Source organism: Lathyrus oleraceus, chromosome 7 (assembly GCF_024323335.1).
Source record: "Lathyrus oleraceus cultivar Zhongwan6 chromosome 7, CAAS_Psat_ZW6_1.0, whole genome shotgun sequence".
In the NCBI taxonomy this organism is placed as follows: Eukaryota; Viridiplantae; Streptophyta; class Magnoliopsida; order Fabales; family Fabaceae; genus Lathyrus; species Lathyrus oleraceus.
In genome coordinates this window covers 129,658,298-129,682,968 of record NC_066585.1, presented here as the reverse complement: position 1 = coordinate 129,682,968, position 24,671 = coordinate 129,658,298, and the positions used below count along the sequence as shown (strand labels likewise).

The 24,671-nt window shown below is 35.7% G+C and overlaps 3 protein-coding genes across 3 annotated transcripts; 1 reads left to right on the top strand and 2 right to left on the bottom strand.

Annotated features, from left to right (window-relative positions):
• The first annotated feature begins 9,612 nt into the window (after positions 1–9,612).
• On the top strand, positions 9,613–10,016 carry LOC127100575 (uncharacterized). The gene has a single exon (XM_051037802.1). It carries the CDS (start codon positions 9,619–9,621, stop codon positions 9,889–9,891), a length of 273 nt encoding a protein of 90 aa, XP_050893759.1. The 5' UTR covers positions 9,613–9,618; the 3' UTR covers positions 9,892–10,016.
• Positions 10,017–19,273: 9,257 nt separating this feature from the next.
• LOC127100574 (uncharacterized) lies at positions 19,274–20,105 on the bottom strand. The gene has a single exon (XM_051037801.1). The coding sequence runs from the start codon at positions 20,036–20,038 to the stop codon at positions 19,520–19,522; it is 519 nt and encodes a 172-aa protein (XP_050893758.1). The 5' UTR covers positions 20,039–20,105; the 3' UTR covers positions 19,274–19,519.
• Positions 20,106–21,174: 1,069 nt separating this feature from the next.
• On the bottom strand, positions 21,175–24,343 carry LOC127100573 (serine hydroxymethyltransferase 4). Its single transcript, XM_051037800.1, has 4 exons — positions 23,495–24,343; positions 22,264–22,654; positions 22,067–22,168; positions 21,175–21,969 (listed from the first exon to the last, which is right to left on the bottom strand). Exons 1-4 carry the CDS (start codon positions 24,170–24,172, stop codon positions 21,725–21,727), a joined length of 1,416 nt encoding a protein of 471 aa, XP_050893757.1. The 5' UTR covers positions 24,173–24,343; the 3' UTR covers positions 21,175–21,724.
• Positions 24,344–24,671: the final 328 nt, after the last annotated feature.

Sequence of the window (24,671 nt, the reverse complement as noted above, 5' to 3'; positions counted from 1 at the left end):
TGAAATACCACCCTCAATCACCAGAACCTCCCAACCAACACCAGTTCTAAACATTGCTAGAACCTTCATTCCTCCCTCTCAACCTATACAAACTCACAAACAAACTTCTTCTTCCTCATCCTCTGAATATGAATCACCTCCTTACCTTTCCCCTTCTTCTGACCAAGAGTTTTCTGAACAAGAGTCCTCTGACCAAGAACACTCTGACCCAAACTCCCCAACAATAGCTGAAATTTATGCTAAAAATTTCGCTCCACAACCCTCAAGACAATCTGAAGTAACCTCACCCCTCCAAACTTCACTTCCACCACAACAAACAACAACTCTCCCCTCTGAAACTCAACCATCTGATCCCATCACCTCTGATATCACCCCACCAATTATTCCCGCTGTACCTGGACCAGACTCTGACCCATTAGACCTAAACCCACTCTATGCTTCATCCCCCAGTCTTCAACCAGAACCAGATTCTGAATTTCAAGCAGAATCTGAACCTCAACCAGAATCAGACACTGAACCTCACTCTCTAAATCTCAGCCCTTAAAACTCTCCACCTCATTCACCTGAACCTGAACCTGAACTTACCATACCTACCCTTGAGGAGGCCATTTTACAGGTTGCAGAAGCTTCAGTCCAGAAGATCAAGTCTCTGGCTAAAAACTCTGAAGTTAGTGATGATCCTAAATTTGTTAGGACACACTGGAACAGAGTCATTAGTTGGATGACCTCTGAGTCTTATAGGCTGAAGGGTATCTCTGAACAAGTCAGAAATGGCTACATCAGAGATGCTGAGGAACGGCTCCAAGAGAGATTGGCCAGAGAAGCTGAGGCCAAAAGATTAGAGGAGGAAAGATTGGCTAGGGAAGCTGAAGAAGAAGCAAAGAGGTTAGAAGAAGAACGACTGGCAAAGGAAGCAGAACTTCTAAGGATTAGGGAAGCTGAAGCCAAGGCTCAGGCAGATGCAGAAGCCCAAGCTGCTGCTGAAGCTGAAGCTCAGCAGGCTCTGATTCAGGGGGAGTCTTCCTCTGCGATCCCTCTGATTCTTAACACTCTGAAAGAGATAAAGCAAGATCAGCAAGAGATCAAGAAAGATCAGAATGAGCTTCGTGCCAGGATGGACAAGCAAGATGCCTTGAATGAAAACATCCAGAACATGTTTGCCATGTTGCTTCAGAGACTTCCTCAACCTCCGAACCCTTAGGCACTTAGGATTTATTTTGTTTGCTTGCCTAGTGTTTTTGCTTCTGTCTTCTTTTTAGCTCTGATATTTTCTTGGATCTGATGTTTTGCATGCTTTTGTGCCTTTGTGCTTCTGTTTAATGAAATGTTTTTCTCCTTATTATTCTTTTTATTTTTTATGCCTTTTTGATTATGCCAAAAAGGGGGAGAAATTATTAAATAGCTCTGATGAAAATTATGTCTAAAACCTTAAGCATTCTGCAACAATTATAGAAATAGTTCTGATAAAAATAGCTCTGATTAATTAATAGCTCTGATTAAATAACTCTAACATTAAATTTAAGAATTTGCAGAAAGTTTCAGAAATCTCATTACTTGAAAAGCTCTGGTAAGAACTTCTGAACTCCCTAGTACTAACTCAGGGGGAGCTTTTTTGTCTATCTGATCTAATATTTTTCATGTTTCATCTGATAATTTTATTTGTTTTGTCATCATCAAAAAGGGGGAGATTGTAAGAACAAAAATTGTTCTACAACAGATTCCATGATTTTGATGATAACAAAGGATGAAACCAAAAATGGCACCCTAACGAAAAGTTTCTAAGTGTGCAGGGTTCTATAGAAAGAAGAAATAAATCTGATGATGTCATCAGATGCAATACAAGATCAGATGCAAAATCTCAAGTATCAGAAGCATCTAAAGTGGAATCTCGTTTCAAGAAGCTCTGACTCTGGACAAAACTGCAAGTATCAGAAGCATCTGAACATGAAGTAAAGTCTAGAAGCTCTGACTCTGAATTAATGCCTTCTGTAAACTCTGGAAGTTATCAGCGCCATCTGAACTTTCAAGAAATAACATCAGAAGCAAGATTCTCCAGATACACGAAGACTCTAATCAGAATTGTTAATCATGATGAAGTAACGTTTAAGCCAAGTTAAAGTTCTGCAAATGGATTTCCTCAATTAGAAAGAGACGTTAATCTCCACTTCCAAGAGAGAAGATACTAATTGTGGTAAGTAGTCACTTCTAAGAGAAAAAGTCTACTGCAGAAGCTATTAATGGAATGGCGTAACTACATCTCAATATCCAACAGATTCAACGCTACTTCAACTCTACTTCAACTCCTATAAATAGAGAAGAAATCTCATTCAGTAAACAAGAAATCACTAGCCAAAACTATACTGAAATCATATCACGCTCAAGAAAAACATCTTTGTTCTTCAAAGATTTTCACTAAGCTTTTGCTTATCAAGTGAAAAATTTGTTCTCAAGTTTGTAATATTTGCTTTCTTAGAAGCACTCTAGATTACACATCTTGTATCTAATTTTTATTTGATTTCCTCAAGTGACTCTTTGTAGTCTGTAGACTTGAGAGGACTAAGAGATTTTCTTCTCTCTTAGGGGTTGTTTGTAATCTTTCAAGATTAGTGGATTAAGTCCTTGTTGAAGGCGAAATCACCTTGGCCGGGTGGACTGGAGTAGCTTTGTGTTATAAGCGAACCAGTATAAAATCATTGTGTGATTTCATTTTGCAAAAGCGCTTATTTTTCAAACAATTCAAACCCCCCCTTTCTTGTTTTTCTCACCTTCAATTCAAAGTTTGATCGGTGATTCATCCTCGGAAGAACCACCATGAGTACTTACACTCCTGAGCCATCGAGCTATCAATGTAAAACAAGGCATTGCGTGGGAGGCAACCAACAAAATTTTTATATACATTTCAATTATTGTTAACATCCATTATTATTCAAAATAAAATTCTGCACCACTAACAATGATGCATGCAAAAAATAGTCCAAAAGCCCAAAAGAGCAAGTCAAAACGCAATAGAGGGCATGGTGGTCACCACACCCATTATGTAGTTTGCCACAGACATAAAATCCAGAGAATCCAAATTTATAAAGCGTGGCGTTCGCCACACACCCTATGTTGGTCGCCACGAACTCTTGATATGAGAAAATCAGTTTTAAACACAATTTTTGCCTTTTCCACTTCATCCTCTAATTTCCAACTACCCCATTCACTTCACAATTAACCCATTTCATCTAGCACATTCAATTCCTACATATTCGCAAAAACCCCTCATTATTTCTTCACTTTCCCCCCTTCCACTCTCATTACTATTTAAACCAACACCTACCATCACCATTTTCACCACTCTCACTCTTACATATTTTTCTCTTCACCATACCTTATTTACAAATCTAACAATGGATCAAGGAGGAAATGATGATTTCAATGGAGTAATCTTTCGGGAAGACAAAGACAGTCGGAAGCAGCAAAAGCACTACGAAGCTTTGTTGAACCGTGACATTGATCTGACAAGGTATGTAGATGAGTCTTATCTACATAGTCTAGGATTCTATGACAATGTATATTCGATGCTAGATAGATTAAGTTTGACACATTTTTATGCATACAGAGATCCCACTTATGTTAGTTTAACCTTAGAGTTTCTTAACTCTTTAGCATACAGTACACAAAGTCGGACTGCCAACACAGTATGCATTATTAAATTCCGCATGTTTAATAAGGAATATGAGTATAACCTTGATCAAATGGATGACTTGCAGCAGTTTCCTCATAGAGAGGTGTTATTTGTGAAACACCCCTAGATACTGATTGGCCACGGGAAGTTGGTCAATTCTGGGAACAACTAACCAAAAACCGGGTTGATAGTTTTGAGGGCAATAACGCGACACAAATCCATAACCCGACCATACGCTATTTTCGTCAAACGTTGGCGCACACCATTTTTGGCAGGGAAAATAAAAGTAGAATTAATGCTAAGGAGTTATTTTACATACACTCTGTTTTTTAGCGCACACAAATTAATTCAGCCCCGTTTCTATTGGCCCACATGCAAGAGGTTTGCACCGCTAAGAAGGGGTATATTTCCTTTGGAGGACTCATTATCTCCATAGCTCACGCCCTAGGCTTACACAGGGAGCTTGCTACGATTGACCCTCTACTCGTGCTCTCCCTTGATATTTGGTGTATGTCGCCATATGCAGTTAATTAAGAACATGAGGGATGAGAGGTATCCACTGATGATAGGCAATAGGGAGATGCCTAGTATTGTTTTACCTTGCCCAAAATGCATTGATGTGCGAGTGAGGGCAAATGGGATTTATAACCTGAATGTCGGTGCTGATGACGGACCAGTGCCCATGGACATTCTTGAGAATGTCTTCACCGATGGTGCCACTAATGATGAGTTTGATCAAAGAGAGCGAGCCTCTCTTGTACACTAGCTTACACCGCCCCACTCCCCGCATATACCTATTTCACTTGCACACACCACACATTTTTCTAACCATTTTGTAGATACTTCCTTCAGAGCTACGCACGCCACACATGAAGACATACTTAGTGAGTTGCATGCTTGGAACACTATAGATGTTGAAAGGAATAACGTGATACATGCCATGCAGCAACAATAGACAGAGATGATGCAGTATATGCATCAAATGCAGTAGGCATCCAGGCAGCAAGCCCCATAAGAGTATAACTATGTTGCTATCCGGACGACCCTCAATGAAGCTCTCCAGGAGCTCCGACGCCAGAATGATATTGAGGTAGAGCGTGACACCATGTTCTAAGCTATGCAGTAGCAATAGCTAGACACGATGACACATATTCAGGCGATCCAGGCCCAGTAGCACAATTATGTAGAAAGGACTGAATTTAACATGGATGATCTGAACGAGCAGATGACATCCCTACAGGTGGGAGTGAATAATATGTCGCAGTATTTGCATCATGTGGGAGTTTCACATGCCTAACTTCATGGTTGTGGAAGGCACAGTTGGAACTGAGGTTATGGCCGCCGCTGAGTCACTCATTTCAGGTTCTTCATTCCTTTTTGTATTCTCACTTTCATCGAAACATTGAGGATAATGTTTGGTTTAAGTGTGGAGGAGGAACTTTACTAGCTTTCATTTTATCGCTTTCTAGTTAGATTTATCTCTCTGTTATTTATTTCATGTTGATTAGGATTTCTAGTTTAATTGTTAGTCGAGTCGTTGCATGTGTTGTCGAGTCTTTATGCATGGTTTAAGTTGTTTATTGATTTTCCCGTTTTCTTGAGCCACAACGATTTTTTTTATTTTAAACTTCATTGCATCTTTTGAAAGTTTTAGGCTATAGGTGAAATTGAGGTTAGATTGTGGAGTCTTGGGAAAAATCCACAAGATCGATATCATTCAAATAACTTAAGCTTCCTGATTATGGAGATCAGTTTGAGTACTTGTTATGCCATAACCTTAAGTTCTCACCCTTTTGTAGTCCTTAAGTATTTTATTTAGTAGTTAACACCATCCTAAACACATACTATATAGGAAGCCGATGCAAATAAGTGAATGATCTCAAGCTTAAAGACAAAGTTAAGAAAAATGAATAAAAAAAGGAATGTCCCTTCTAAGTTAGGTGATCCTCACCCGATCACTTAGCCCAATGGTGCAAATTCTTTTATTTGTTGATACTTAAGCTAATGTGCAGGAAAAAGAAAAAAATGATGATGAGATCATAGTCACTAACAGGTTATCCTACTATGAGTATGTAAGGATAACGTGTTTAATGTGATTGCACTAGAACGAAATAGGACAACAAGGGGATGTGTAAAGTTAGGCTTATGCATAATGACATGACTCATATTGGTTTGTATAGGATGTAGGCTTATGACCGCATAATTGCGGAATTGTGTTCCTACAATATCCTTAGTGTGTAAGCAAGTACCTATCGAAATAATATTTGCCATAGTGGAGTTTCTAGCCTAGAATGAGTATCTGTATGCATTGTTTTTCACGAGTCTTTGTGTTATCTGTTGCAAGTTTTTCAAACCTCATTCATGTGTGTAGCTGTTTGCTTGATGACAAGAAAAGATTTAAGTGTGTGGGAGTTTAATAACACTAAAACATATAGTGTATTTTGACTCGATTTGCACACGTTTTAATGTCACTTTTTACATTTTATAGTGTTATGTTGGTACTTTGTGCTTGCTTTAGGTGCTTTGCAGGTAGGAGTCGATATAAGAAAAAATCGAACAAAAACGGAGAAAAACAGAGAAAATAGGCGAAAATACACTTGCGGAGACCTCCATGGCGTTCCCAATGATACTTGCCGTGACTAGGATGGCAGGGGACCCATGAATGATTCAACAAAGAGTGAAAATATGGAGTCAAAGGATCATGGCGCCCTCTACACCTTGTCAACCAACCACGGTCTTCAATATTACACTGGTGGTGACCACCACACTGCATGGCAAATGGCATGCAGTTCGAAACCTGAAAAACAACAACAGTTATTAACTTGGTTCATCCCCACTCTTCCTATATTTTCTCCCACGATTTCCACTCTATTGGCCTCCTTTTTTGGCATTGTATCATTCTATATTGCAAAGGACAAGTACTTTTCAAGGGTGGAAGTTTTGTGGGTCGAAGTCGGGTATAATGTTTATAGAGTTTTAGTTTTAAGCAGAAATCACTTTTGTAAAGTAGTAGTTTTCTCACATCGAGGAACTACTACACCTTTGTGTTTTTAGACATTTATTGTATAACACTTGGATCAAACAATATTGCCATCATTCGAATTTATTCATTTCAATTTTACTTTCCAATTTATTTTCAAGTTCATTTAAGTTATTGCAAGCCTTTATTTTCAGCCATTTATAATTTTGCAATGTTTACTTTCTGCCATTTACAATTCGCTTTATAAATTCTGCCATTATTGTTATTGCTCTCCTTTGAATTCATCTGCAACCATTGCTTTGAATTATTTTAAACCGTTTACTATGTCTTTGTTTAGTTTAAAAACCTATAAATGCTTATTTATTTCTGCATCCATATCCGGCTAAATTCCTAGAGCCTGATATCTGAGGAACGTCGTTCTAACGGGACTCGATAATAAGTTGGCGTAAACTTTTTTATAAATTATTTTTATGGTTTTGATTTTTAATTTTAAGTCTGAAAAGTTTTGCACGAGAGTGAAGGCAATAAGGTTTCGATTCAATACCACGAGAGTGTGAGGCTTGAACCTGATAGTAAAACTTGGACATTTATCCTAAACACAGCGAGAGTGCTTTAGGATTAATTAGAACTTACTGATTTACAAAAAGTATTTCCTGATTCAAATGGGTTAGTGACAACAAACATATGGTCTAGAAGTATAGCTAGAGTCAACAATACGAGAGTGTGAGATAAAGGTTTTTAAATTAATATTTTTCTACTGAAAAGTGATTTAATACATTAACACACGCCAATAGATTATTGAGTCCCCAAGGTACATCGAGATCCACATTCTGATCTCTCCTTTCTGATATATTTTCTAAAGTTTATTCTAATTTTAGTTTTAATTTCCCCTGAAATCAGATTTTCATAAGCCTTAGATTTACATAGCATCAATAGATAGTGATAAGTTTGATTATTGGTCCCTGTGGATTCACTATCTTTTAAAATTACGCGATAAAATGGTGCACTTGCAGTTAGATATTTTGATAGACTCACTAAGTCGCGATCATCTATCAGGTATCAGATTCGATCAAGAAGTTTTCATGTATCGAGCTTGGTTGTTTCGGTTTGTGGATCAATTTGTTAATGAGTTGAGCTTTTGGTTCGTTAAGTATATGTTGGATTTCAACAATTATAAATACGTATCTCCATCATTGTTGTCTTCACAAATTTTAAAACTTTATGGCTGAAGACAAACATAATGGTTTAGGAATCCTATTGATAATCTTAGAGAGTCAAGGGTAAATTTCTAAGAGCGTGTTCTTAAAATTTGGGAAACTCTTGGAGATATCTAATGTGATGGAAAAATACTTTTAAACATCCTGGATTTGGATTTGTGTGATTTATATATTAAGAGTTTGATTGAGAAATGCTTGGTGTAGAAAATATGTTTTTTTTAAACTTGGGTGACTATTTTTTGTAACTCATATGTAATTTTTTATAACAACTCTTAGAAATATAGTGAATTGGAAAGTTGCTGTCTACCTTAGAATATATCGTTTGATCGAAATGGATAAACAAATTATTGTATTTTTTTTGTATTTTTATCTCTTCTACCAAATTAAATCAATGTCCTATTGCATAGAAAATTATTTTTATTGAAAACTATTTATTTTAATTATCATTGTTCTCACACATCAATTTTTTTTATCTAATTGAACCTTTAAATTTCACAATAATATATTTAATTCCTTATAGCCTTTCTACTATATAGTTAGTATTTTAACCTTTTAAGTTTGAATTTGTTTTATCTACATTATGTAATTGAACCTTTAAATTTCACAATAATATATTTAATTTCTTAGAGCCTTTCTACTATATGGTTAGTATTGTAACCTTCTAAGTTTCAATTTTTATCTACATTAGTGATGTAATCTTTTTTTATCATATTTTGTGTATGATTTCATTGTTTCATTGTAAATTAAGAGAGGTGATATTTCTCAAATTGAGACTCTTGTTCAAAGATTGTTTGTAAGTTGTAAATGTTAAAATCTTAACATGTGTTAAATGTTTGGCTATAATAAAATCTCAAGATGCTCTTCTTAGGACTCAATGTAGACATCATTGGTTTTTTCCGAATCCGAAAAAACATGTCTTGATCTTTCTTACACTTATCTCTCCTAGTTTTCAACATCTTTACTTATTATCTTTTGTATTATATTTTATTCATCTTCAAACATTTTTGTTAAAACTCATTTTTAAATACTTTTAGATTATTGAACTCTAACTAACTTTAATTTATTACTTAAAAAAAATCTAATATAACTTCAATTTACTAAAAAAAATAACTTCTCCCATTTGTTTATAATCAATCTCGATTTTACGCTGTTTGATATGAATAATCAACTCGATCAAGACACTAAAAGAGTAATCGATATTGAATATAATCATCAGTCATACAACTTTAAAACAACGAAGGTTTGAGAATCATATTCTTAATATTTAATTATGTTCTTAATATTTAAATTTGATTTGTTTTAAGATATTTGATAAAATTATGACGTGCAAATAAATTAATATATCTCTTTTATGATCTTGTTTGTGTTTAATTAATGTTTTAAATTTATGTTAGTATATTGTTGGTGTTGTTGATGTGTTATATTTTTTGATTTGATTTAATTTAATTGAGTGTTTAGTTTTGTTTAATAGTTGGAAGCTCTTGCTACAATCATGAGAACACAAACATTTCTTATACATTTATGAGGTTGACGTTAATTTGACCATGATACCAATGGAAACAAAAATAAAATTAAAAGGCCTAAAAGTAAGGTAAGCTCAATAAAACACATGTCTATAAAACACTCCTTAATCACCACGTGTGTAACACAGAACCAAACACACAACAATTGGACAATAATGTTTGTCTTGTTCTATATATCAAAGGATAGGACAAGAGAGGTGATTGTAACTTGTAAGCCAAGAAAGAGAGAAAATGGAGAAGCAAAGTATGAGGGAAGACACAAAGGGAACTAGTGATTCAGGTAAGGGAACCATTGAAGGGCTTGCAATTGAGCATAGTCCTTACTTGAATTACAAGGATTTGGAAGATTATAAAAATCAAGGTTACGGTACTCATGGTCATCAACAACCAAAGGAAGGGCGTGGACCTGGTGCAACTGAGGCACCTACTATTTCTGGTGCAGATGTTTCTTCTCAGAGACAGATTAATGTTGCTGATGGTGGTCATAGGAAATCAGCCCCTTGAGAAATTGTTTCGAGATTGTTATATTTTCTAAATTTTGCATTTATATGTAACGTTTTTGTTTTGGGTGTATAATATATCTTGGATTTTGTAATATTTTTTTCTCATTATATATCAGGTCGTTTTCTTTAAAATATTTCGTAGTACTATCAAAGATATATAAATAAACTATTAACTACGACAAACAACACAAATACAGTTGTATTCAATTTATAGAAGGTTCTTCAAGACATGTGATTGATCTTATAGAAAATTCTTGTTAAGAGAAGATAAACTTAAAATAAATAGATGGATGTCTTTGTCAAGACGACAAACTATATTATAACTTTCGATTTTATTTCAAAAGTCAAATGCACTTGTATATAACTTACACGCAAGAAATTTTTAACTGGAAAATCAGTTATAACAAACTTTATTGATTTTCAACTACTCTAACAAAACTAACAACTAACAACCATCTTTTAAACCAAATTGTCCAAACAATTGGTTTTCAACTAAAAAAATAAATCAAAACATCAAAACTAAAATTAACTATCTTGAAAATTTTGCAAATCTCAGATAATTTATTGAACTTCGCAAACAACTTAAGTTTTAGAAACTTTGTCATAATTTCTGCTAGCTGATCTTGTGATGCATAAAACATCAATTCAACTTTAACTTCTTTGCTTAGGTTCATTGGAAAATGAAACCTTATATCTATAGACTTGCTCTTTTCATACATGACAGATTTTTTGCATAGCTTGATAACGGAGCTATTATCGTATTAAATTTATCTATATAACATAGAATTTAGGGTGGAGGCCAAAATATATAAAAAAAATATTGAAATAGGAGATTAAAGAAACCCAAAAAATAAGGTGGAGATTCAAACATATAAATTATTGAAATTGAAAATAAAAAATTTAAGAGATATTTGTTTGATTGATTCAAATTGTATTTATGGATATCTGAGGTCGAGAATCCTATATTTGTTTCAAATTTTAATAAATTATTTGTATGTATATTTTATTCTAAAAATTATATTTATTCATAAAATTTTAAATATTTATTGTCATGTTAAAAGGTGAGAATCTTATATTCTTATCAAAATAAAATATAATCAACTATAACTATCCACTTCTATATTATTTTCACAAATATTTTAATATTTTTAAAATTTCAAAATTATAAATAAAATAAAATTCAAAAATATTGCTAGAAACCTTAATAACTTACCAAACAAATGGCATTATCATTTTTAAGAATGACATTTCTAAGATTGCAATTTTGATTTGTAAAACAAACACACCCTTGTAGATAAAAAACGAGGTTTTTTTACCGAGATAACCCAGTTTTTCGAAAAAATTCCCAAAATACTCCAGTTTTCAGCGAAATTCCCAATCTATCCCACTTTTAGGAGGAGGCGTCAATTGAATTGGCGACTCCTCTTAAAACTTGCAAGGAGGCGCCAATTGGATTGGCTAGGGCAGGTGCCCTAGCCAATCCAATTGGCGCCTATGTGTAATTTTTAAGAGGAGACGCCAATTCAATTGGCGACTCCCTTAAAAAAGCCTCAAATGACAAAACTTCTAACATGAACGTTGTAGATCTTTTCAAGACAATGAATTTGGACATAAATTTTGCATCATTTGGATTTTTTATGAGAAAGTTATGGGCAGTTGAAGTTGGACTTCTGAGTTTTTCAACTGTTATCTAACCTATAATGTTTTGTATTATAGAATGTGTTTCTTTTAGAGTTATGAAATTTTGTCCAACATAAAAATTGAAGTAGACATCTCAAATTTTCCAATGCACTTGGTCCCACCTCAAAATAATTAAAAATGAGTGAGTTAGATCCTTGTGAAGTTGACCCAAAATTAGGGTTTCTGTCAAAATGACCTATAATGTTTTGAAATGAATGATGAGCTTCCAAGTTTCAAATGGATTTTTGATGAACATGAAAGTTGTTCATATGGCGACTCTTCTTAAAACTTGAATGGAGGCGCCAATTGGATTGGCTAGGGCAGGTGCCTATGTGTAGGTTTTAAGTGGAATCGCCAATTCAATTGGCGACTCCCTCATAAAATGCCTTTTTTGTATTATAAATAGATGCGTTGTGTGACCAATTGTTCCACAGCTCATATAATCATTTGGCTATCATGTTTGGTGTTCGTCGCCGATACGGTAAGGTGATTTATGCGAGAGACAAACCTCAAATGCTGATGCTGTTTTGGAACATCACCACGTCCGATCAACTGAAGAGGGAGCTGGTTCGATGGTTAGACGGGAAAATACCAGAAGGGGAAAAATCAGAAGTATTGAGAGACTTGACAGTATCTTTGGTTGGGTGCGAATGAAGACTGATAAGGATGCTGGGGAAATGATGTTCGGTCGAGACGACATTAATTTGATTGTTGCAATCAGTTAGAATTATTTATGTTTTAAGATGTTTTGTACTGATGTTTGTTATGAAACTCGTTGTAACAAGAACTTAATGATATATAATGATTGATTTTTACAGAAATACAATGTTACCGAAAGCTTAAGATCTAGATGATGCTCCTTGATTGGGACAGTTGTTTTTGTTGTGTCCTGGTTGACGACAAATACTACATAATCTTATCATTTTATTTGTGGAATCCATCTCTGTTCTGATACGTGTGCTGTTTGGCCTTCCTTTCTTCTTTCTACGCATCTCTTCATTGTGCCAAACAATATCTCCTTCATATGGAGGCCAGTAATCCTCCATTGGTAGTACTGAAAAGCTTTGACTATATACATTCATAATGGTGTTGGCCTTGTACACATCAGATAAATGGTTGTAAGCGTCTTGACGAGTATAAGCGCATGCTACAATGACATGGGAGCAAGGTATGCGGAAGGCCTGAAATTTTCCACAATTGCGCCAACTTCTGTGTAGTCTAACAGCGTAGGCTAAATTTGGTTTCCCCTCGTTGTTGCCCATTGTTTCCTGGACGCTGAAATTTTGTCTATGACGGTCAAAGACTGTTACAGCGTGTGTCGTAGCTTTGATGTTCTCCTCTTTCATGACCTTCATGCAACACTCACTGAATACTTGTCCGGACATTAACACTGCACTCCATCTTTCACCTCTGGTTGCGAACATAGAAGCCAACCTATAATAGGTTGATCTTACCAAGGCGGTTATCGGCAGATTTCGAATTCCTTTGAAAACCCCGTTCATGCATTCCACAATGTTTGTTATCATGTGGCCCCATCGACAACCACCGTCAAATGCTCTTGTCCACTGCTCTACTGGTATGTTATTTATCTATCTCCCTGCGTCTTCATTAGACAGTCTAATTTCATCACGATAATATTGAAATGACGGTTGAGTTAAAGCATACCTAACATTCACCACCTTCTTGCGAAGATTCTTATCTTTCATAGCACGCATGAAATTTTGTGCAATGTGTCTGATACAGTAGACATGTGTAGAAGGAGGATCATGCCATCCGTTGTCATGGTTGTTGTAGGCACTCTCAATGGCAGCATGTCTATCAGAAATCAAACATAGATTGACTTGTGGAGCCACATGCGTTCTGAGATGTCGAAGAAAGAAACCCCATCCACCAGCCGTTTCACCTTCAACAAGAGCAAAGGCAATGGGAAAGACATTGTTGTTACCGTCTTGTGCAACCGCCATGAGCAAAGTACCCTTGTATTTTCCGTATAACCAAGTGCCATCAATTTGCAAGATAGGTTTGCAAAAAGCGAAACCTTTGATGCACGGGTCAAATGCCCAAAAGAGACGGTGAAATATTCTATTACCTGTAGCACAGGTTCCGTCTGGCATCATTGTTGGCACTGTCTCCATAATTGCCACAGTTCCTGGGACATATGTTTTTAGTGCCCATAAAAACCGTGGCAATTCCTTGAATGAATCCTCCCAGTTGCCGAAAACCTGTTCAACAGCTTTTGTCCTCGCAATCCATGCTTTCTTGTAAGATGGAGTATAATTATATGTTGTTCGGATATGGGATATAATTATACTCACCTTCACTAATGGGTCTTTATTTACCAATGGCAGAATGTCTTGACATATCAAAGTTATGCTCAGTTTACGGTGATCTTGTTCAACGTTAGTTGCAACGCAACTGTGCGGTGGGTCTATTGAAGCGATCTCCCAAGAGTCATTTTTCTTCTTGTAAGACGCAGTCAAACGAAACTTACAAAGCATGTTACGACATTCGATAATATACCTTCTAGAATCAGTGCATTTCACAACTATGGAGATGCACAACACCGATCGTGTGAAGCTGCAGTTCGGTATGGTCCAGAATATCCCAAATCCCCCAGCTAGCCTAGGAGAATGGCATATGCGTAAAGTGAACGACCAATGGAACTTCAACCCTTGGCAAACCTTCGCAAGATCGGAGTGTCGCAAGTGGAAGCACCGTCATGACCATGTCTTAACTGACGCAGTCATGCCAAATGAGGTAAAACCAAGTCGTACTTATATGGCTTGGTACAGACCGGTTGGTTTTCAATTCATCGCCGATGATATGTACCTCTATGACCCACGCCACACAAGTTACACACAAGAAGGATCAACATCTAACCCCCAACAACATTCTCAGCCCGGTTACTCACAACCCCTTATCCGTCAAACTTTCCGTTCCACAAACACACAAACATACAACCAAAACATGCCATTCACCTAACCCCAATACCAAGAACATACCCCATACCACCACCGACAAATTGACCATCAACCTCAGACCGAACATCGCTTTGCACCCACACCATCACCCTACCAAAGTCGCCTTAGCCAAAACACTAACCGCCCCTCCTCCTACCGTAGCCAAGAAGCCCAAACATCACAAAACCAAAACATCTCACAACCATATCTCTTCCAAACACCCCAACAACCTTTCCAACCTTTCCTAGACGCATCATTCACACCCATGTCTCCCTTCAACCGTCCCGGTCGCCCATCCATGAGTCAACCACATCCCAACTTCTCTGGCATGGGTCATGAGCTCAGCTACGCCGCTACACCATCATTGAATACTGAAGACTATGCTGACTTGGCTGAATACCTCAACGGATCTTCTCCTGTAGGAGGTAATGACGCTCCTGGCCCCTCAGATGAACAAACACCGGTGCAGAATCGTCAACGTGGGTTAGGGCCAAGGGTTAGGGTAGCTAGGGGATGTAGGACCGGAGGTCGGTTAGGTGATCTCGATCATCACCATTAGGTTTCTTTGTGTAAACTCCAAATTTTATTAATATCAAGTCGTATTATATCAAATTTATCTTTGTGTAAACTCCAAACATTAGGTTTCTTTGTCTAAACTCCATTTTGGCAAAATTCACATACACATGTTTTGACTAAAACCCTAATTTTGGGTCAACTACCCAAGAACCTAACTCACTCATTTTTTAATTATTTTGAGGTGGGACCAAATGCATTGGAAAATTTGAGATGTCTACTTCAATTGTTATGTTGGACAAAATTTCATAACTCTAAAAGAAATACATGTGATAATATAAAACATTATAGGCCACATAACAATTGAAATGTCAAAGAGTCCAAGTTTAGGTGCTCATACCTTTCTCAAAAAAAATGCAAATGATGCAAACTTTTAGTCCAAATTCATTGTCTTAAAAAGATCTACAACTTTTATGTTGAAGTTTTTGTCATTTGAGGGTTTTATCATTCAAACAAAAGGGCTTGAAGTTGGTCCCTTTTGGCAAAATTCACATACACATGTTTTGACAGAAACCCTAATTTTGGGTCAACTTCGCAAGGACCTAACTCACTCATTTTTAATTATTTTGAGGTTGGACCAAATGCATTGGAAAATTTGAGATGTCTACTTCAATTGTTACGTTGGACAAAATTTCATAACTCTAAAAGAAACACATGCGATAATACAAAACATTATAGGTCAGATAACAGTTGAAAAAATCAGAAGTCCAACTTCAACTGCCCATAACTTTCTCATAAAAAATCCAAATGATGCAAAATTTATGTCCAAATTCATTGTTTTGAAAATATCTACAACTTTCATGTTGGAGGTTTTATCATTTGAGGCTTTTTTAAGGGTGTCGCCAATTGAATTGGCAACTACTCTTAAACCTTACACATATGCGCCAATTGGATTGGCTAGGGCACCTGCCCTAGCCAATCCAATTGGCGCCTCCATTCAAGATTTAAGAGGAGTCGCCAATTCAATTGGCGACACCTCCTAAAAGTGGGGTAGATTGGAAATTTTGCTGAAAACTGGGGTATTTTGGGAATTTTTTCGAAAAATTGGGTTATCTCGGTAAAAAAAACAAAAAAAGATGACACTAATGTATTTCTACCTAAAAAATAAATTATTTATATTTAATTCAAATAATGATATAAATTCATTTTTAGTCAATTTATATTTCTCTCATTATAGAAAAGGGAATATATACGAGTCCCACAAATTTAAAAAAAAAAAGCAAAAAAATTGATTTGAGAATTGAAAAGACATAAAATTAATTTTAAACAAAATAGGATTAAAAAGTACTTATTTAACATAGGTAGAAGAGTTATTAGTTTTTGGAATTTTTTTCATGTATTTGAGAGATTGACGGACGTAAAAGAGTAATTAAGAGCATATTTAATGGTGAGAGTTTAATAATTTATTAATTCAAAGTTCTATTGCTTGTTTTTTTATCATTGAAGTGGGATGATGTGGCACCATTAATTGCTTAAATTTAAGAAATAGAGTTTGTTTAGGCAACTTAAAAGTGGAAAACTTCACATTAAATATTATTATTTTTGAAATAATTTAATTAAAAAGTGATTATTAAAATGTAATGCATTAATATAATATAAATTAATGGAGTCAAATATAGATTGTTTATTTACAAAAATAATTGAAATAGCTTTATTGCTTAAATGTAACGTGGGAATTTAGATCCGCAAAATATGACACATGTAACCAAAATAAATTTTTCATTGGATATTATTGGAATAGGGAATACTCTAGGGTGAGAAAGAGAGATAAGCTAAGAGTTTTTTTTATTATTGTGGTGATTAGATTTTAATTCAAGTTATAAGGGTGTAGTACATAGGTATACATAAAATTAACTAATTAATTAATTTGTGCAACATGTGTTTCTAATCGAATTCGACACTACATACTGACCTAATCATCTATCGAGTTCTTCTTCTTCTTGAGCTTGTGACTTCATATAAACAATATTCTTGAATATCTCGAATTCGACACTACATACTGACCTAGTCATACTTGAATGAACTCCTCGCTTATTTGGCTCTACAACATTCTTCACATATCTGACTTGACTCCCTTATATGAGATAAGCCATACGCCATCTTCTTCTTATTGAGCATACTTAAGCTTCTAAAGTTCAAGTGTCCATACATGTGATGCAACGACCGGTTATTGTCTTCTACAGCAGTCGAAGTAAGACATTGATGATCAACTATGTCAATCTCAATCTTGAACGTCTTGTTATCTGCCAATGGTGCTATCAGGACAAACCTTCTAACACCATCAAACACATTCATCTGATTGTCTACCATCTTTACATTGTACCCTTTAGCAAGTATCTGACTTATGCTTATCAGATTAATTTTCATCAAATGGACATACAACACATTAGTGATGGTAGCTTTTTAACCATCTTTCTTCAGTGAAACTATGTTACCATTTCCTTTTGATGCGACATGCCTTCCATCTATAAATCTGATATCCTTCTTTACTGATTCATCCAACATGATAAACTAGTTTTTGTTTCCAGTAATGTGATTGCTGCATCTAGAATTCAGATACCACACTCTAGCTAAATCATCTCTAGGTTGCATATTGGCTATTAACAACACCTCATTAGAATCACTTCCTCCTGCATGAGCAAAGTGAACTTCTTTCTTTCCTTTTGTCCTCGACTCCTTGGGCAATTTACAATCTCTTGCATAATGACCAAGTCTTTGACAAGTGTAGCACTACACCTCTTTCATGTCAAATTTATTTGTCATATTCATGTTGTCCATGTCTTTCTTTATTTTTTCAGCGTGATTCTTTGAATTCTTGCTTGAATTCTCATCATTAGCAAGATTCTTTCTTTGTTTCGCCTTTTCTTTACCATACTTCTTGGTGAATCTTGTTTGCGGTGCCTATTCAGCCACATTCCCCCTTTCTTAGTTCATCTACTTCGAACTCATCTCATGAGCCTCTAATGAAACTTGGAGTTCTTCTACCTTCATCTTAGTTTATTGGACTCTTCAATAGACACTACAATGTAATCAAAACTTACAGTTAGTGATCTCAATATTTTCTCAATCTACTACAAATTATTCATCGATTCACCACACATCTTCATCTGGTTCGTTAGCAGCGTCATACACAAAAATAATTTTGAAACTGACTCATCTTCTTTTATTTGAGTCATTTCGAATTGCTTTCTCAAGGTCTGGAACTTCACTCACTTGAGTTTCTCATCACCATCCTACAACTTCTCCAGCTTATCCCAAACTTCTTTAGTTGGTTCTTCTTCTATTATCTTCTCAAAGATATTTGAATCCACGCACTAGTGAATCAAGAATAGGGATTTTCCATCTTTCTTCATCTGTTCCTTGTGCACAGCCTTTTGAACATCACCTGCATTCACCTCCAACAATGAGACTCCTTCTTTCACGATTTCACCCACGTCTCTAAATCTGAAGATGACATTTATCTGCGCAATCCACCTCTCATAGTTCTCGCCTTTGAAAATCGATAGATTCGCTGAAAATTACAATGATGTTGGGTTAGCGTTTGCAATTACAGATTGTCTCTGAATCGCAATCAGGCTCGTTGATACCAATTTGTTAGAGTAGAAAATAATTCTAAGGTTGAGAAAGAGAGAAAATAAAAAAGTTTCTTGATTAATGTGGTGATTAGATTTTAATTCAGTTGTTACTCATAAGGGGTAGTGCATAGGTATTTATACACAAAATCAACTAACTAACTTATGCAACAAGTGTTTCAAGTCGAATTCGACACTACAAAATAACTCTAGGGTTGAGAAAGATAGAAAAGTGAAGAGTTTCCTGATTAACGTAAAAATAGATTTTTAATTCAAGTTGTTATTCATAAGGGTGTATAGTACACAAAACTAATTAACTAACTTATGCGACATTTGTTTCTAGTCGAATTCGATACTACACGGTGACTCAATCATCCGTCAAATTCTTTCTTGTTGAACTTATGACTTTACATCAACAACACAACTTCGACTACTCTAAACACAACTTCAACCACAACACAAATGGTAGTTGAAAACAGAACTTATTTGAACGTCTTGAAATTAAACCAAAGAACAACCCGCTAAGAGATCCTTGGGGTTAAGCTTGGATATTTTTAGGGGTCAAACATAAATTGCACTTCAAAAACACGAGAGAACAAAACTGAAATTCTTTTCCCAATAGTATATATATGAACTTAAAATTAAGATCTAGAATTTAGTAAAACAATTAAGCCGTGTATTGCCACAATAATCACAGGGCACATAAAATCCATCAAAGGTTCAAGAATTAAAACAACATAGTATAGTAGTAATAATAATTATAATCAAACATCCAAATCCAACAAATGAAAGAATCAACGTTGTTGTAACTTATAAACAGAACAATTTACTAAACATGAAAACTTCATGGCCAATCCTTCAATTCCTCTTCACTCTGAACCTTACCACCACCACCTTCTTCATCATCAGAATAACACTTCAAGAAAAACGCCAATGTCAAAACAACCCACTCCAACAAGAATATAACACCAGCAAGTCCACCGCATAGTTTCAGTATAACCGAACCATCTTCTTCCCTCACATAAGATTTCAACTCAGCAAGAAAATCATCTGTTCTAGTGAAAACCAGCACGGAAACGGAACCTTGAAATATGGCAGTTAGAACAGTGACAACCATGTGTGCGGAGTACCAGCGGGTAATGGTGGTTAGAGAGGATGATGCCGAGGCGGAAACGGCTCCGGCGATAGTGAATGCGTGGAGGAGAATCAAGAAGAAGCCGCAGATTGAAGGGAAGAGGTTTAGGGAGAGAGTGAGGAAGATGCAACTAGAGGATGCTGATAAGAGTATGTAGTTGCAGAAGAGGAATGCTTTGTGAATGTTGTATTGCCGTTGTTGATTCTTCTCAATAGAATTGTTCTTCATATTTTTTCTACTTCTGAATTGTAATTAAGATAACTATGAGATGAGATTTATGAGTATGAGGTTTAAGGAGGTGGTGATTTATAAGATATATTGATGGCTATTAGATTCAAAGTAACGGTCTTATTTTCATTATTACTCCACTTGTGCTTTTGCAATTTGACTTGTTTTGGGCTATATGACCGTTCAGAAAGGAAACAAAAATGACTTAACGGTTGGTTTAACATTTATGTGTATTAAAAATTTGGCAAAAGTTAAGTACTACGATCCTTATATTTTAGTCGCTAAAACAAAAAATATTAGTCTTTTTTTAACAAAAATGTTAGCTATTGTTAAAGACCATAATATTATTATTATCTTTATTTTTATTTTATTTTAAACCATCGAATTGAAAGTCAAGTCGAAGAAAAATTTGTATTCAACTGCAGTAAGATATTTGATGTTGTATGAAATAGAATGTTGAATACTTTAGAATCAACGTAGAAATAAAGTAAGTATAATGGAGATAAGAATGTTGCGTTGAATGTGTAGTAATATTATACGTGATAAAATTAGAAATAATAAGATTTGAGAGTGTTAGAAAGTATCTATAATAGAAAGGACGATGAAAAATAGACTTCGATAGTTTGAATATATAGTGAGAATATTTGTAGATTATGTGGTAAAGAAAATATATAGAGGAGTCAAATAGCTATAGGTAGACCTAGGAAAACTATTAGAAAAATCATTTTAAAAAATCTCGAGATTAACAATTCGGGCAAAAACATGATTTGAAATAGATTATGGCGGAAGTTGATCCATGAACTCACCCATTTAATAGGATAAAGTTGAATTGTTGTTATTATTGCAATCTTTCTATTGAGCATACCTCCCGCTGTCTATTGAGCACACCTTCCACTACGGGAAGTCCATTTTAAAATCAGAGTTTGGATTAGTCTCCTTGTCCATTAGGGGTCTCTTTTAAAACTTTTCTAACAGATAGATTGGTTGCATCTGTAAAATTCGAATATGAGGCCTTAAAAAGACTACACTCTCATGATCCAAACTTTCACGATGCAATTTTAAGTAACCACCGTGGTACTTAGTTAGTTCTAGCTAGGTAAGAATCGATTGAAAATTCTTATGGATAAGACCTGATGTAGATAATCAATTAAAATAACTATAATTTGTCCCCAAACAAAATCACTACACAAGCAATTACTAATGGAGGATAAGTCACTCTACCTCCATATTGAAAATCTCACTAAAATAGAGTGAAATTCTTGAGTGAAAAGCCCGCCAATAAAATCTATTAACTTATGTTTCTTCAACTTCTCTTCACACTATTTATTTCTTTTCAAAATCCATCAATCCAAACAGTAAGTAGCATACAGGAGATGTCACATTTGTATATGCAGTACTTTGACGCCATCGTTTCTCCATTTGCTTTATTCTGTTAGCTAAATTTAGTATGTAGGAGCAGGCTGTTTGCGTCCATTTTTATACACAAAATGATGAAACATCCAAGCCTTTTAGCAAAATGAAAATAGGAAATTTTATTTTGATGCAATGCGATGCTCTACTACTACTAAGAAAAAATATGATCAGGCTAACAAAAACATGAAATCTAAATAAGAAGAAGCTTATTTATTTTTCTCCATTTGTCTTCCACCATGTCTCAAACTTTGAGAGAAACATTGAGAGGGAAGTTTAATCCTTGTACTTCATCTCAGATACCAGGAAACCAGGCATACCAAATGAGGAAGAGAACTTCTCAACATCAGCTTTGAGTTCTTCAATAGCTTTGTTGTCAACTAAGCCCTTGTTGAAATCCTTCAAAAGTTTGCCATGCTCCTTTTGGATCTCTAGTGTGAGAGTCACAGCACGGTGAAGGAACTCTCCAATCTGCTCAAAGTCCTTTTCAACCAAACCTCTAGATGTCATTGCCGGAGCACCTGTTAACAGAACTCCACTCAGCCACCTCATGTAAACAAGTTTTATAAGCATCAGAAAAAATACAGTATTTTGACAAGTTCATATGAAGTTTCTTACCGACTCGTACTCCTCCAGGAGCCAAGGCACTGCTATCGCCAAAAACAGCATTTTTGTTCACTGTGATGTTACAGAGGTCACAGAGTTTCTCCACCTTGTTTCCTTCAAAGAATTTCAAACAGCGATATTAAGTTTCAAACAGATTGGACGCAGTTTAAACCAGATAAGATATTTTTTAGGTGTAAGGTATCCTTTACCGGTCAATCCAAGAGGGCGGAGATCCCACAATACAAGATGGTTCTCAGTTCCACCAGTGACAAGACTGTATCCCTTGCTCATCAAGTAATTTCCAATGGCAACTGCATTGGCCTTAACTTGCTTTGCATATACTTTGAACCCAGGTGACATGGCCTGTTTCAAGGCAACAGCAAGGGCACCAATCTGGTGATTGTGAGGACCACCTTGAAGGGAGGGGAAGACTGCAAAGTTGATCTTGTCCTCAAAATCATAAACTGCATTGTCAGCCTGGCCCTTCTTGGGTGGCTTAGGTCCCTTCCTGTAGAAGATCATACCCGCCCTAGGACCCCTCAAGCTCTTGTGAGTTGTTGTTGTCACTATGTCACAGTACTCAAACGGATTATTAACCTCCTGTAAACACAAAAACTTATCATTTATTCGCACCAAACAAAATAAGCCATATCATCATCCACAAGAAATGCTGAGACATAAACGGACATGCCTTGCAATGCATCTTTACATCACCAAGGTGAGACCTAACCTCTCACAAAGATTTATTAACAAAATTTTACTTTCACATCAAATATCCACACACAAAATTAAGACAATGGGCTTATGACTATTTTACATTATATATCCAACATTTTCTCCATTTATAGTCGACGTGGAACCTAACCTCTCACACTTGAATCCAAACAATTCCCCACAGATCTCACTTCCGCTCCTCCACCGAATCTAATCATGACTATGATACCAATTGTTAAAACGGCAATCAGTATAAATGATTAAAGAGAAACAAAAGTAAAAGACAATAAACATCAAGGTTTTAAAAAACGGTCGCTACAGGTGTTGCGACATTGATTGCGGTCGTCACTGTGTGAATTAACCACAATTTGTTCTTTAACATAAAAACGGTGAATAATAGTATCAGTAGATGCTAATACAATTTTATCGCATCCATTTTCGTGGTTGCTGACCGTTTTTTAAAATGTTGAACACGATTGTTCTTTGTTAAAGCAGTTTGATCAATGACGTCTTAAGGTATTTGGTGGATAACACTTCCGAAGCTCCCTAGACTCACTAACATATGCCCTTGGATTTCGAATTTAATTCATCATTATAAAATCAACACATATTTACAAAATGTCATTCAAATAAAAAACAATTTGATGCTGCATAATGTAAACATAAGTTATCTACCATTAAACTATATTACAATTAAGAATGTAAACCTGATATGAAATTTTGTACCTGAGCAGCAACAAGGCCACTAAAATGAGCCATATCACAAAGCAAAAGAGCGCCACACTTATCAGCAACATCTCTTAATCTATTGTATTCCCAATCCCTAGGGTACGCACTACCACCACAGATAATCAACCTAGGCCTAAAATCCAAAGCCTTCTCTTCCAACCGATCATAATCAATATAACCAGTTGTTGAATTCACCTTATACGGCAAACTCTCGAAATAAATCGAAGTCGCCGAGATCTTCTTCCCGCCGGAAGTATAATAACCATGCGTAAGATGACCACCGGAAGGAAGATCCAATCCCATGATCCGATCATGAGGATTGAGAACAGCTGTGTACGCAGCGAAGTTAGCCGGAGAGCCGGAGTAAGGCTGAACGTTAACTCCCCAAGCTTGTGGATCGAGATGGAAAGCTTGGAGTGCACGCGAACGACAGAGGTTTTCAATTTCGTCGATGAATTCGTTACCGCCGTAGTAACGGTTTCCCGGAATGCCTTCTGAGTATTTGTTGGTAAGTGCACTTCCTAAGGCTTCTATGACGGCGAAGGAGGTGAAATTTTCCGATGCGATGAGTTCGATTCCGCGGCATTGGCGGCGTTTTTCTTTTTCGATAAGGTCGTGGATCTCAGGGTCGACGGTTACAAGGGGTGTGTTTCCCCATTCGCTTACGGGATCCATAATGGAAATGAAGATGAATCTGAATGAATGAACGAAGAAGAAAAGAATTGAACGGAATGGAAATGGAATGAGTGTGTTTAAAAAGGAAGAGTTTGTTGTAACCAAGCGTTAATGGAGTAGTGTTGTGGCCATTGCTTAATGGTTGGTTAGTTAATAGTTGATAATTTGTAACCACTTATTCAATTTTTTTCTTATCTTGTCTTTCTAAATTTGAAAAATCTCTTTACTCAATTCATTCATTGTTTTATATTTTTTTTTACAAAAGAGGGTATAATGGCCCAAAGAGAAAACCAACTAACAAATAAGAAATCTTAACTAGATTAGGAAAAATGATCTCAAATTTATCTTTAATTAGGAAAGTCCTCACCTCATTCATCGAGATGGATGGAAGAATGATTAGTTTATAGTTGTTTAAATTAAGACTATAATTCACTATTCAATCTGCATAATAGTTGCATTCACGTCATGTATGGTTGAATTTAATGCGCGTCATTTATTT

Bases quoted from the DNA above. Each gene is read 5' to 3' on its own strand.
- LOC127100575 (XM_051037802.1), top strand. From the start codon at position 9,619: ATGGAGAAGCAAAGTATGAGGGAAGACACAAAGGGAACTAGTGATTCA.
- LOC127100574 (XM_051037801.1), bottom strand. From the start codon at position 20,038: ATGAAGAACAATTCTATTGAGAAGAATCAACAACGGCAATACAACATT.
- LOC127100573 (XM_051037800.1), bottom strand. From the start codon at position 24,172: ATGGATCCCGTAAGCGAATGGGGAAACACACCCCTTGTAACCGTCGAC. The intron at 22,169-22,263 runs GTAAAGGATACC...AATTCTTTGAAG, and splicing joins CCGCCCTCTTGGATTGACCG to GAAACAAGGTGGAGAAACTC. The intron at 21,970-22,066 runs GTAAGAAACTTC...TTCTGTTAACAG, and splicing joins TCCTGGAGGAGTACGAGTCG to GTGCTCCGGCAATGACATCT.